Here is a 13,592-nt window from a genome sequence, read left to right on the forward strand (position 1 = left end):
TCCGTACCTTTAAAAGTTCCGTCTAACGTTTTCAGCTAGCTGCCGTCTACGGGGATTACCCCCGTCCGCCATCTCGCTTAATCGCAGTGTATGTTATTTGAAGCCTATTTAATAAAGACCATCGAAGGCCTGGTGTACTAGCAGGGTAGCATTACGAAGTTCTCCTTGCATACGTTAGAGCTCGGTCGTTGAAACGCCGAGAAACAAAAATCCAATATATGTCTTGCCTCGCCATATTGGTTTGTTAAGGTACTATACGTGAGGTGCGTTGGAAGCGCCTCGAGCTCCTGCCGGAGACTGAACGGTCCCAAGGAGTGTCTGGACACATCATCAACTGCTCTTCTCAGCATGCTTCTGCCATCTTCTCAGAGCACCGTCGCCTGCAGGACGTAGGCATTGTTGTCCTGCTGAAACGGCGCAAACAATACAGGCTCATATGACCTCGCGACGATTGAGGATTTCGGCAAGCTTCCATGTACGGTCTGATTAGCGATCACTGTCGAAGTTCATAGTGAGAGAAGCAAAAGAGGATGAGATGGAAGTCAGCTAAAACAGCGACCACGACTCGGAAAAGAACTCGCCATGCTCGATGCCAAAAGTCATGTCAGTTGACAAAAGTCCGGTCACTTCCGCCAAAACTTCAAGCTTGGAGGGCATCTGCATGACTGCATGTCGTTGCACCATTTCTCCATCTGGCAGGAACTTCTCACGATAGAAACTGCTTCGTTGATCGAGCAGGTCACTTTCACCAGTAAGACAAAGGGCATATACGTCCGCGTTTGCTAGCCCGCATTTCTTACTGCATCCCGATCGACAACATGCCTCCGGAACAATACTAAGCAGCGCATGCATTTCTGGAAACAATTCGCGTTTGGCAATATCTTTCTTTGAAGCAGACATCACATCACTTTGCACCACACAGCTCAAAAACCGCACGTGCACCCTTCGCTGCGGATACACAGGTCAACATGGGTGACTCCCGAGCATCAGAAACCGAAGACACCCTGGACGAAACGCTCAGACGAAATCGCATCGAAGAACTACCGTCGGATGACAACGATGAAGCCTATGAAGATGTCGTCGACGATGACGAAGGTCCCCCATTTCCAGGCAAGAAAATTCTAAAGAAACTGCAAAACTTGCCGCTTTGGATTCAGGACGGCACGTTCAATCTCCTGCACGACGACCTCGAAACGCAAACGTCAGAAGCGCAGGAGAAGACTACGAAAGAATGTCTTCCTCTGTTACGCGGAGAGGAGTCTCTGGGCTTGCCTCTCAATAGCTATGGCATACCGCGCCTCAATCGAGAAAAGCATGCTTCGTTCCTGGACCAGTTCACCGGTGAGCTACCCGCGCCCTTTGCAGCCATGGATGCCAGCAGACCTTGGATGTTCTATTGGACGATGGGCGGACTATCATTCTTGGGTAAAGACGTCACTTCACGGAAGCAAGATCTCATGGAGACTGTGCGACCGCTACAGAATCAAAGCGGCGGCTTTGGTGGTGGGCATGGCCAGTACAGTCATGCCGCAGGGACTTATGCTACACTGCTCGCGCTTGCGACGGTGGGAGGTCTTGAGGTTGTGGATCGAAAAGCAATGTGGCATTTCTTGGGACAAGTTAAGCAAGCAGATGGAGGCTTCCGAATGGCGCTTGGTGCGGAGGAAGACATAAGAGGGGCTTACTGCGCCATGACTGCCATCACTCTGTTGAATCTGCCACTGGAATTACCACCCGACGCGCCGGCGAGAGAAGCAGGCCTTACCACATTCTTCGATGGACTTGGCGAGTGGGTTGGAAAGTGTCAGACGTATGAAGGAGGCATTGCTGGCGCACCGACGAACGAGGCGCATGGTGCATATGCTTTCTGCGCGCTCGCCTGCTTGAGCATCATTGATTCTCCCCACAGAAGCATCCCAAAGTACCTTAATGTGGATTCCTTGCTCCGGTGGCTTACAGGCATTCAGACACACCCCGAAGGTGGATTCGCTGGTCGCACAAACAAGCTCGTGGATGCTTGCTACAGCCATTGGGTAGGCGGCTGCTGGGCTTTGATAGAGCAGGCGATAGCGGGATCAAATGGCCAGACGCCCAATCTCTGGAGCAGAGAAGCATTGATCCGATATCTGCTTTGCTGTGGACAGCAGCAAGGCAAGAAGGGCGGTATGCGCGACAAGCCCTCGACGAGACCTGATGCGTACCACACGCTGTACTCATTGGCTGGCCTGAGCGCAGCCATGAATCACTACCATTATGACTCGACTGCTCCTACGAAAGACGAGAGCGGGAGGTTGACCGCTGGCTTCAATTGGACTGCTGAGCTGCCATCGAAGGAGGAAATGCAGGCGTGGAAGGTCGATGAGCAGGATCTGGTTGTGCCAGTGCATCCGGTGTTTGTCATGACGATGGAAGTTGTGGAGAAGACGAGGCTGCAGTTCCAGAAAGCTGGATTTTGAGCCTAAATGTACCAGCGCAGCAGGCTCGAGTCCGTGCAAGTGATTCGTCTGCGACGGATGACGAGAGCATGTCTCAACCAAAACGCTGCACTCTCACAGCGGGTTGAAGATCTCGCAGAGCATGTATCACAGCGAGGCCAATTAGAAGCGTTAAGCGGCCTGTCGTGTCGCAATAACATCTCTTTGCCACAATGATGATGGGACAGCCAACGCAATAGTCCGCAGTACAGGCGGCTATGCGCAGAAGAAGCACAAGTCCGGCAGTGGCACAGCATGGAATTTGTGTCTTGCCGTTTCATTTGGCGTCCTCTGGCTTGTCATATGTAGCATCCACTCCAGTGTCGCGAGCGCCACCTGCTTTGGCGGCTGCTTCAATTAGGCTGCGCTCTCGAACTTCTCCAATCTCCTGCCCAAGCATCAGTCATGATCCACTGCTAGATCTTTTCCCAGAGCAAGACTCACATCGAGCGCTGGCTGAGCTGTGAGCCATGCGCAAACCAGCATGCTCGTCGATACCCAGCTTCGTCGAAAGTAATGACTGGTCAATTCGGAGGTTCTGTGTTGATTCCACCCACGCCATGGAAAATTCATGTCCAGATGCAGCTGCAGTAGTCTCGGATAGCGATCAACGTTGATCAAGGCCTGTCGAACAGCATCTCTGTAGAACCCTGCGCGCAGAATCAGCCTCTCCAAGCCAATAATAAGCCGTCGCTGCACAGCTACACCTACCCAGCGCACCAAAAATGAAGCCCGAACAGCTACACACAAGAAATGGCAAAGTGGCGGTGCCCCAAACAATAGCGCCGCAGGAGGCTCCTACGATTCCCATCGTCACGGCGCTCAAGGTGCCTGTGAAAATGGTGCGGACCATGAACAGGCCTGGACCGGAGACATTTCCCCAGCCGCCGGTCATTCGCAGGAGGCCTTGCGAGGCATTGTGCAGCGCTCCACCGGACATGGTCACATCGTCGCGGGATGTGTTTCTGAATGCCATTGGTGACGGGGCAGTCTGTCCGGATGTGGCAAGCAAACAGGATGGTCGAAATTGTGGACGCAAGGGTGATGATGATGACCTTGTTCGATAGCCAGTGCCCCGGCGTGTTGGAAGTTGAACGCGTCTGGAATAGGTCTGGTGTCGGCCGCGGCCGCTGTCTTGGCTGTCTGCCGACGAGTCGACGACCTTCTGATGAACAACTACTTGCCAACGACGCGGTGAGGAAAGTCGAGGTGTTGCTGTCACAGTGCCACTACTGGCATAGAGCTATCGAAGTGTCAAGGTCACGCAGACACGACACACACGCAGTCCTACAGTAGCCCGGCTCTGATGGCGAAGCTTCGTCCCGGCTAAAGCTGTCGGTATTATTGAGATGAGATGAGACTGATTGTACTGCATCCTGCACAGGCCAATTGGACGATGGGAGATAGAATAGGCTCTGACAGTGGCTCTGGATGTCGGACATCATTTCCAGCAGTGCGTGACATGCTTTGGGTGAGGTATCTATCCTATATGCATCTGCTTTGCGCGCAGCCCAAAGGCTACCTGGCTACGTGGTTCGCCTCCACCGACGATCCATGCTTGCCGGCTAACTTAGCCCTAGCCCTTGCGAGCGTCAATGCAGCACGCGATTATTATTATATTGCCGCTTCAGTTCAGCAGCAGCGTGATTATTGATAGCTGCAGTAATCCTCCCCTCTCGCATCTGTTCACTGGCGATTCCTCGCGCTGCGCTGCCCTGCGCGAGAATGCACGTCGCGACCCCACATCTCACCTTGCTTTGCTGCTCGCCCACCGTGGCGACAAGACCGCGCGCCAATGGAGAAGCGGGAAGTCTACTGCCCGATGCCCCAAATAGATGCGCAGGGTCTTCAGCATGCCGACACGATCTCGCGACTGGAACGCGGTGCGGAGGAACTGTCGCAGGGCGGAAGCGATATTGGGGAAGAGATCCGGAAAATGCAAGAGCAGGAGAGAAGTCGGAGTCGCTCTGGGAGTCGCCAGAACCCAAACTTGACTTGCGAACAAGAGCCAGATTTGCCAAGGCCCAGGGCTCGAAGGATCGGGAGCCAGACTGCGAGCCAGAGCGGGAGATCTCGAGCCTCTTCGTATGCCACGTCGAGTAGCATTGTCGAAGTCAACAGCAACGCCCGCTGGGGTGGCTATTCACCCGCAGCCTTCGTTGCTTCACCCACGGGCAGCGTGAGATCGCACGGAAGTTGGACCCATGCGTCCGTGAGCCGGGCAGCATCAGGCTCGAAGACATCGCTCGCACGCATGGTCGCAGAACCACTTCAGGAGCGCCGTCCTCTGCATTCTCCTCTTGCGCCCAGCACCGCATCACTGTACTCCCAGGAGCACCAAATGTCGAGGCAGCCGTCGCAGTCCTCCTTCTCACGACCCTATGACCAGATCGCCAGCCAGATGGAAGAATCGCTCCAACCCATCCCTCCCATGCCGTCGGTCGACGAGCAAATGCAGCACATACAACACCATGAACCGGCCCAGCATCCACAACACGAGCACATCGAGTCTGAGCCTCCCGAGCGACCGCATAGTGCCGACACCTTCCACGAGGCTCAGATTGCCTTCCGGGACTTCGATGGCGTGCACTTCGATCCGGACAGCGAAGAGTATGTCGAAGTGGACGATGAAGGCAATGAGGTGCGACGCATATCTGCGCGCAACTCCTCAGGAAGCTTGCTCGATGCAGCATCACTCCTACGAACACCGAGAGCGCGACCCATGTCTTATGGAGTTCCTCCGCCCGGGGACAGCATGGTGTATTATCCGGCGCCAGTCCCACGCATGCTGAACCTACCGAAGCGTTTATCGACACAACCGCCCGCGCACATCCAGCAGCAGAGGAGATCACAAATGCTAGCGGGCATGTCCCCACGCGCTAGGGAATCAGCACTATGGATACCTCCAATTACTTTTAGTGAGGGCGAGACAAAAAGTCAACGCTCAAGCTCGGAATCAGCACCACAATCAGAACACCCTCGAGGCATGCTTGACGAGCGTATGAGCGTTCAAAATCTGCCAGCGCAACTACGAGCGAGCATGTTCTTCGAGCACCCATCTGTACCCCACAATGTCGAGGTCAAGTCGGAATCCGCTGTCGCCACACTCGACGCCATCCTTGCCTCTTCAGTGACCGCGCCAGTGTCAGCATTCACTGACCATCCTTATGCGGGAGATGTGAGGAAGACTGTCTACGCGCCGGAGCGGCCGAACCACAATAGGAAGAGCACGGCAACCACACTTGGACAGATGTCATCACACTCGCTCACGCAAGAGAAGAAGATCAAGAAGAGACGCTCTAGTAGTATCGGTAATTTCTTCAGGAGAAACAGCACCACCTTGGATGCAGAAGTTGAGAACCGAAGACCTGCTAGTCGAGGAAGTGCATTGGACTTCAACGAGGGAGGCAAGAAGCTGCGCAAGCGAAAGAGCCAAATGAGCATGGGAGACGAAATGGCGAGATCAGAGGGCCTCAGGACACCTGGCGACGAGATTGATGACCCAATGAAGCGTCTCTCCTCTGGTGGCCTCATCGAACAGGCTAAGAACCAAGGCGTAGACCACGAGCGTGCGCCCAGTGACTCGCGACCTTTGAGTGTCTATAGCGACGGCAACCCAGTTGATGATGGCGAGCAGATCGAACAAGACTTCAAAGACCAAGAAGCAAGGAGTGATATCGACGAGGACGACGAAGTACTCTACGCTCCGCCCGCAACATTACTGGCAGAACTCCAACATCGCAAGGCTCAGCTCAAATCACGGAATCGGACCGCTGCAACCGCGTTTCCGAATGGTATGCACAGCACTCTATTGCAACTCGATGCTGTTGAACAAATTGAGGCCAAGAAGCGGAAAAGGCAGAAGATTGCGCTTGCCTGGGAGGATCCCAGCCTCCGACAAGACGAGGAAGAGGTCGATGAGGATGTGCCCTTGGGAGTCTTGTTCCCATCGAGAGAGGGCAATGCACACCGACGAATGGGCAACCGTGGCGACTGGAATCGACCCCTGGGGCTGATGGACCGCCGCGAAATGGAAGACAACGAACCACTGAGCAGCCGCAGACTTCGAATGAATCCACATGCCAGGCCAATAGTTAGGAATGCCACTGCACCAATGGCGTTGCGCGGACAGCCGAATCCGGATGACGAGGACGAGGAGGAGACATTGGGCCAGCGACTGCGTAGGCTCAAAACGAAAGAAGCTCTCGACTTAGCCATAAACGATGTCGAGCGCAAAGATGGCGACCGACCTGTAAGCACATTTACAGAAGAGTTCCTTAGCCAATTTGGTGGACTTGAGGTGAAGAATCCAGATGACGACAAGAGCACAATGAAGGAAAACAAGCCAAACCAAGCAGGCGGTGGTGCAGAACAAGAAGAGACACTTGGCCAGCGCCGTGCACGACTTCAACGTGAGCGGGAAGCATCTGGAGAAGTTCCTTCGCCTGGCGCAGCAACTCGTCCAGCGCTACGTCAAACGCAGTCAATGGCCAGCGTCTTATCAGCGAATCCCATTGGCATGCGTGGTGCGTCAGCTAATCACTCAGCCGCACACGGCACGCTTCTGCACGCCAGTGAACAGCAGCAAATGAAGCACAAGATGGATCTGCTTAACAAGAATTCGCGTTCATCCATGCATATGCTCGGGAACCCCTTAGTTGATTCAAGACCGCAAATCACAAGGGAGCCGAGCAGCGGACTGCTTGCACAGACATCGAACCGACCTGCAAATGGAGCTTACCAAGGAAACAGCACTATCTTCCAGGGCGTCACTTCACCGGATGCACCGCTGCAGAAGATCCAAAGCTTTGGTGGTCTACTTGGCCAGCAAACCAGTAGACCCTCCAACGGCGCGTTCGCAGGCGGCTACTACAACAATACCGGAGGTGGTGTTCCAATGCAGCTCTCGGGCTCTCAGCCGATGTTCGGCATGGGTGGAGGACAGGGATATACTTTCGCTTCACCAACCGCTGGCATGCAGGCTTATGGCGGATATGGGAACAATGCGATGACCGGCGTGGGCTATGGTATGCAAGCTCAGCAGCCATCAATGATGAACAACGCTGCTTATTATGCGCTGCACGGTGGTCACACCAGCGTAATGCCAGGCACGATGCCTGCGTACGGCAATCCCGTGATGGCTAGTGGGTATGGCTATCCGCAGCAGACACCAGGTCCGCAGATGACTTATGCATCAATGGCGCAGGTGGGTCAACCAGCGACTATGAACGAAATGCCGATCGAACCTCATCAACGGGAAGCCATTGATCGCTGGCGGATGGGAGTCGCCTAGGAGGCGCCAAGGAGGACTGGCAGGTCGAGCAGTGAAATAACATCTTCCACTGTACGAAGATATCGGCATGACGACAAGTGAATTCAATGGCATGGGGAGCATGGATTACATCAATACAACGACGCATCAGAGTAATGGGCTTTATTGCTAGCACTCATTAATAATTCGATTACAGGCCTTGGATAGGCATGGTTGAGTGAACCTGTCTCCTTCTCTTGCCTTTTCTCTTGAGTAGATAGATCTTCCCCTGATTTTTGTGCTGTGTGAGAACTTGTAGTGGGCTGTTACAATGAATCGATGCCAATAATGAATGTCAGGGCTGATGTCACCGCTTGGCAGCCGTGAAGCAGCAGCTTAAGCAAACAAGGATTTCAACACGACGTATCCAAGCATCCAAGAGACCCACGCACACCACGACTCAGCTCCGCGGGCTTGCACCAGCCACAATACCACGTAACAGCAGCTTCATTGCTACTCAAATTGCCTCTCTCATTGCGCAACCACTTCTCGACCTGCGAATGCGCCTCCCGATGTCGTCGACTCCATAAACATAACGCGCATAAACCCTTTTCTCCCCAATATTCTCACACTGACCGCCATATCCTCAACCACAATGGCTACACCACACAGCGCTCACCTGCGAAACTGGTTACTTTCACTGCCGCCTGTAGAATGGGGCATCCAACAACTGCGAGAAATGCTCATAGGCAGTCTGAAATGCGGGCCAATTCCAGAACACATTGGCTTTGTCATGGACGGCAACAGGCGATGGGCACGGAAATCTAAGGTTGAGACCGTGGAAGGACACCATATGGGCTTCGAGGCGCTGGCGCGAATTCTAGAAGTCTGCTACAAGAGCGGTGTCAGAGTGGTCACCATATACGCTTTCAGTATCGAGAACTTCAAGCGAAGCAAGTACGAGGTCGATGGATTGATGGACATGGCAAAAACGAAGCTCTTGCAACTCTCCCAGCATGGCGAGCTGCTGGATCGCTATGGAGCGTCAGTGAGAATTCTGGGTGACAGGAGTCTGATTCGGAAAGACGTGCAAGACCAGATCGACCTCGCCGTGGACATGACCAAGCATAACGAGGACGCCGTCCTAAATGTCTGCTTTCCCTACACTGGTCGCGAGGAGATCACGCACAGCGTACGAGAGACCGTCCGAGAGTTCAGCAGACCTCCCACGCGACCACAGCTTAAGAGGCCGTTCAGCGAGACACGTATCCAGCGAACCATTCTGAGTCGACAGTTACCAGATGTCGCAGAAGAGGACTCCGCAAGTAAAGAACTTTCCAACACCACGTCTGACGCCGATTCTGTGTCCGAGCAAGATCTGGAGAACTCGTCAAATCTTGAAGCCCCATCGTCACAGACCTCACATTCTACATCACCCATCCTCAAGCCCACCTCAAAATCCGAGCAGACCCTACCTGATCCCGAGATGATCAACGCGGAAATTCTCACAAAGAATACATACACGGCAGATGCGCCGCCTCTGGATATCCTTATTCGAACTTCTGGCGTAGCGAGGCTTTCGGATTTTATGCTTTGGCAATGCCACGAGAATACCGAGATCAAGTTCCTGGATTGCTTGTGGCCGGAATTGGATCTGTGGCACTTTTTGCCTGTAATTGTAGAATGGCAATGGCGCCAGAAGAAGTTGGCTGCCGATGGAAACCCGGGCTCAGGCTCTTTGAAGACAGCATAGATTTGCTTTTGGTGTCCTGGCTGACACCCCAAATCATTAGCGAGCGGGCGGATCACTTGTGCAAATTTTTTCTATAGAGGTTGTTTCTGTATCATGATACCCTTCAAATCGAGAACTTTAGTCCTGGACATGTTGCTTGTTTTCCATCCATTGTTGCTTGTGGTCATAGATTAAGGCCAGGCCGCCGCCGCAGCTTTCGCAACATCAATGCCCATTGCCCGCACCTCAACTTGACTTCTGTCTGCACCACACATCATCCACCTTGGCATGTAACCACCACAGCAAAGCAGCACACCAGCTGCGCCTCCGAATACATACTACGATGGCACCCACTATGATCCGTGGGCGGCGAGTGTTGCCATTCCGCATACCTTTCTTCCGAGTCTTCTATAGCTTGACCTACACGGCTCTCTACCTTCTGACACTCGTCTTCCTAGCCATCACGCCGATTTCGATGCTATACTCAACCATTCAGCAACTTGCTCTTCAATATACGATCATGATAGGAGGCTCGTACGTCTTGACGGCCATCATCGCAATCTTCATCTACAGCAGTCGACTCTACACCAATAGGTCTGTGATATCCACAGTGGGAAAGCCATACGTGCCGATCGAAGACGGCGAGGTTGGAAAGAGCGTGCGCAAAATGATCGTAAAGCAGCTCAGGAGGAGTGCAATTGTAGCATGGGAAGGCAGACCGCGCGATTTGTTTGGAGAGATCTTATGGGGCGAGCAAGAGGGCGTTCTGCCACAGGATTCTGACAGCATCAATCGCAATGACTATACGGTCGGCACGGAGATTGTCGTGGACCCGTCCCATCCACCTTGGGGAGATATACAGCATGCTGGATGGACATCTCCGAGCCATCAGGACGACAACAAGAACCCTCATGTGCGCTTTGCCGAGGTCGTTGGCGAGCTACCGAATCTTGTGGAAGCTCGTGCTGTCTCACTTGCTCCCGCAGATCCTAAGGCTACGCCTGTTCAAGGCCAAGCTCGGCCTGTCGATCCAGTTGTGGTTGGTCTTCTCACAAGGCCGGCGAACATGGCTATGCGAGAATATCTTACGCAGCTGGGCTACCTGGGTCTCGTCCAGCCTCCGGAGATTGGTCAAGAGTTCCTGCTGCAATACGAGAAGGCCAGGTTTGGTGGCAGACCTTCAACATTGGAGGAGTTCAATGCCCTGATGCAAACCTTCGCCCAACTGTTAGCTGGCATGACGAGTCTGGATTCAGAGATTGTCAAGGAAATTCGAATTCAGTCTGGCGAGCGAGCAGAATCTCTCAGAGAACTACCACTGCTTTCATTTCCAGGCCCGAGTGATGATGATACATGGTTTGCAACACCTTCGCCGCGTCCTCAATCTCCGCAATCCAGTGTCATCAGCCCCGTCACAGCATACGAAGCTCAATCATCATGTGCGAATACGCCCTTTCAGTCTCAAGAGCCGCAAAGCCAAGAAAGCCTCAGTTCGGTTATCCACAGGACTTCGGATGACTTGCAAGATGAGAGGTACCAGCCGATGTATAATGTGCAGGCACCGAGCTCGTCCACTTTACCAAGCGATGCTGGGAGTGTGTTGGTACACGATATGGATCACGGCGGCTGAAAGGTCCTCATCTTGACCAGGAATGCCTATATCTGCCTTCTATTGCTGCAGCTATGCCACAATCCCGTTAATCGGCTTTCCGCTTTCCAGGCTGCTCTGGTCAGCGATCTTTAGCTCGCCGACTTCCGCTCTTAATGTGTGCAACAGCGGCTGCTTCGCTAGCCCGGACATGAGCAACCGCTCGAAATAAGGGATAACGAGATCGGCAAAGCCATCCAAAGGTGCCGATGCTCCAAGTATGCCATCCGGACGTAGTACCATCAGAGCGCCTCGCTCCTCGGACACGCCATACTTCCAGTGCGTGCAACAGTCAATGTCAAAGTATCCCTTGCCAAGATTTCGCACGCCTAGACATTCGTCGATCGCTGATTCGAGGCCTCCTCCTATCATGGTCAAAGAACTCTGCAGCGACAGCAATTCAGTCATCATGCTCGTCGATTTGTTTGCGCAGGACCCGCATATATCGCTCGTGAGTCAATGTTGGTTTGCCGGCGAATACCGAGATCTCGATTTCTTCATCAAATTTCGCTAGGTGGTTGGTTGTCACCACGGAAGCGATCCCTGGCTTGCGCAACTGCACATCTTCTGATCGAAAGATTGGAAGTATGGATATCTCTGGATATGATATAAATCCACTGATGAAATCTTTGATACTTTCGAAATACTCTCTCTGAGTAAGTCCGAAGTTTCTTCTGGCCTGTTCTTGAAGTCTCCTGGCTTCACGCCATAGATGAGCTGGCTGACAGTCTTGTTCGCCTCGATGACTGATAGCTAGCCATGGTGTCAGAGTAGATCCTTAACTATGTTGTCGGTGCAACTCTTCGATTCCATCGATGGAGTTAGTAGTATCGATAATACGTCCGAATGATCTCTCCAAAAGCGGGCAGGAATTCGAGAGTCGTGAACCCTGGATGCGTATAATCACAAATGTCAGACTTGCCGTGTAGGACCTTTGGTGGTAAGTGACCGTCTCAGAGGCCTTTGAGGCTCATGCTTCATCGATCAATTCAATGTTTGGTTATTCCCGGAGGTCTGCCGCTGCCTGTAGTAAGCACTGCAAGTTCGGATTCAGGGCGAGCTATACTGCTCTCATAGAGACAACCCTTACACCTAACCGTCGTTCTGGGCTGATTGGGTAGGTGAATCTGATGTTGATTGTCCAGGTACTCGATAGGTCGTGGAAAATAAGCTTTCGTACGGAGGCCTATACGTACCAGAGGCTCAATGCAGCGCTTCTTACCGCAGCGATACAGTACAATCTTTGCCCCTACAAATTGTTTTTAATGTATCATTTTATCTAGAGGACTTATAGCTAAACAATATGTAGCAAAGATACTCTGATTTAGGTCTATTTTTAGAAAGTATTGAAATTTTTAGTCGTTCCCTCCTAAATTAATAAGCTATATAGCTTAAAACTCTAAGTTAGACGTTTTAGAGTTTTAGTGTTTTTTAAGCCTTAGTATACTGTTTTTAGTAATCCAAGATCTAGGTCTTATAGTTTTGTTAAAAAAAAATCTAGTTCTAGATTTTTATTCTAGTATAGCTACTATTAGTAGCATAATCTAGAAAAGAATACTATTAGAACCTAAATTCTTACTAGGTTCTCTTTAGTATATCTTTTTATATAGAAGAGTTATACTTTAATAATATAAAACAAAGATACTCTATTTTTTATATATTTTTAGAAATTAAGTAAAACTGTTATAGTTATCTACTAAGATTAGCCTAAAAGTCTAAAAGAAAGACTTTTAGATTTTAGTATTTATTAAGCCTTATAACACTATTTTTAGTAATCTAAAAGCTAGAACTAAAGGTTTTACCTAGCTTTAATCTATATTAAGATTCTTATCTAAATACGCCTACTATTAGTCTTGAACTCTAAAAGCGAATATTTTTAAGAATTATAAGCTTAAGAATATAAAGTTTAGAATTTTAAAAAATATTCTTTCTTAAGTTATAAGACTATTTATAAAATAATAAAAGTAAAAGCTCTAATAGGAAATTTTACTAGGTAAAACTGTTAGGTTTTGATTTTAGATTACTAAATATAGTATACTAAGGCTTAAAACATACTAAAATCTTAAAATCTTAATTCTAGAATTTTAGGCTAATCTTAGTAGATAGCTATAATAATTCTAGTTATTTTCTAAAGATATATAGAAAGTAAAGTAATTTTGTCTTATATTACTAAGCTATAACTCTTCTAAATACAAAGATATATAAGATAGAATCTAAGAACAATTTAAGTTTTTATAGTATTCTTTTCTAGATTATATTACTAATAGTAGCTATATTAAGATAGAAACCTTAATATAGAGTCTTATAAAGTAAGGCTATAAGACCTAGACTTCAGATTAATAAAAATAGTATACTAAGGCTTAAAAAAACGCTTAAATCCTAAAACGTCTAACTTAGAGTTTTAGGCTATATAGCTTATTAATTTAGTAGGCAACGACTAAAAATTTTGATTTTTTCTAAAAATAGACCTAGATTAGAGTATCTTTG

General features: G+C 50.4%; 7 protein-coding genes across 7 annotated transcripts; 4 read left to right on the forward strand and 3 right to left on the reverse strand.

Annotated features, from left to right (window-relative positions):
- Nucleotides 1–174: 174 nt before the first annotated feature.
- MYCFIDRAFT_173834 (uncharacterized protein) lies at nt 175–820 on the reverse strand (the record flags this gene model as incomplete). The annotated part of the gene is made up of 8 exons (XM_007927280.1): nt 175–227; nt 259–337; nt 375–468; nt 498–546; nt 578–585; nt 614–657; nt 682–742; nt 801–820. 8 exons carry the CDS (start codon nt 818–820, stop codon nt 175–177), a joined length of 408 nt encoding a protein of 135 aa, XP_007925471.1.
- A 355-nt stretch (nt 821–1,175) lies between these two features.
- On the forward strand, nt 1,176–2,456 carry MYCFIDRAFT_98333 (uncharacterized protein; the record flags this gene model as incomplete). Its single annotated transcript, XM_007927281.2, has 1 exon — nt 1,176–2,456. A coding segment is annotated over one exon (1,281 nt), but the record flags the coding sequence as incomplete, so codon positions are not given.
- Nucleotides 2,457–2,831: 375 nt separating this feature from the next.
- MYCFIDRAFT_82999 (uncharacterized protein) lies at nt 2,832–3,450 on the reverse strand (the record flags this gene model as incomplete). Its single annotated transcript, XM_007926174.1, has 3 exons — nt 2,832–2,862; nt 2,919–2,994; nt 3,186–3,450. 3 exons carry the CDS (start codon nt 3,448–3,450, stop codon nt 2,832–2,834), a joined length of 372 nt encoding a protein of 123 aa, XP_007924365.1.
- An 819-nt stretch (nt 3,451–4,269) lies between these two features.
- On the forward strand, nt 4,270–7,767 carry MYCFIDRAFT_83000 (uncharacterized protein; the record flags this gene model as incomplete). The annotated part of the gene is made up of 1 exon (XM_007926175.1): nt 4,270–7,767. One exon carries the CDS (start codon nt 4,270–4,272, stop codon nt 7,765–7,767), a length of 3,498 nt encoding a protein of 1,165 aa, XP_007924366.1.
- Nucleotides 7,768–8,220: 453 nt separating this feature from the next.
- On the forward strand, nt 8,221–9,605 carry MYCFIDRAFT_211018 (uncharacterized protein). The gene has a single exon (XM_007927282.1). It carries the CDS (start codon nt 8,381–8,383, stop codon nt 9,476–9,478), a length of 1,098 nt encoding a protein of 365 aa, XP_007925473.1. The 5' UTR covers nt 8,221–8,380; the 3' UTR covers nt 9,479–9,605.
- A 246-nt stretch (nt 9,606–9,851) lies between these two features.
- On the forward strand, nt 9,852–10,760 carry MYCFIDRAFT_4607 (uncharacterized protein; the record flags this gene model as incomplete). The annotated part of the gene is made up of 1 exon (XM_007925982.1): nt 9,852–10,760. A coding segment is annotated over one exon (909 nt), but the record flags the coding sequence as incomplete, so codon positions are not given.
- Nucleotides 10,761–11,138: 378 nt separating this feature from the next.
- MYCFIDRAFT_173836 (uncharacterized protein) lies at nt 11,139–11,918 on the reverse strand (the record flags this gene model as incomplete). Its single annotated transcript, XM_007927283.1, has 4 exons — nt 11,139–11,217; nt 11,257–11,489; nt 11,542–11,882; nt 11,906–11,918. 4 exons carry the CDS (start codon nt 11,916–11,918, stop codon nt 11,139–11,141), a joined length of 666 nt encoding a protein of 221 aa, XP_007925474.1.
- Between the last annotated feature and the right edge of the window lie 1,674 nt (nt 11,919–13,592).

Source organism: Pseudocercospora fijiensis, assembly GCF_000340215.1.
Source record: "Pseudocercospora fijiensis CIRAD86 unplaced genomic scaffold MYCFIscaffold_3, whole genome shotgun sequence".
Lineage (NCBI taxonomy): Eukaryota > Fungi > Ascomycota > Dothideomycetes > Mycosphaerellales > Mycosphaerellaceae > Pseudocercospora > Pseudocercospora fijiensis.

Excerpts from the sequence above, each read along its gene's own strand:
- MYCFIDRAFT_211018 (XM_007927282.1), top strand. The coding sequence starts at position 8,381 with ATGGCTACACCACACAGCGCTCACCTGCGAAACTGGTTACTTTCACTG.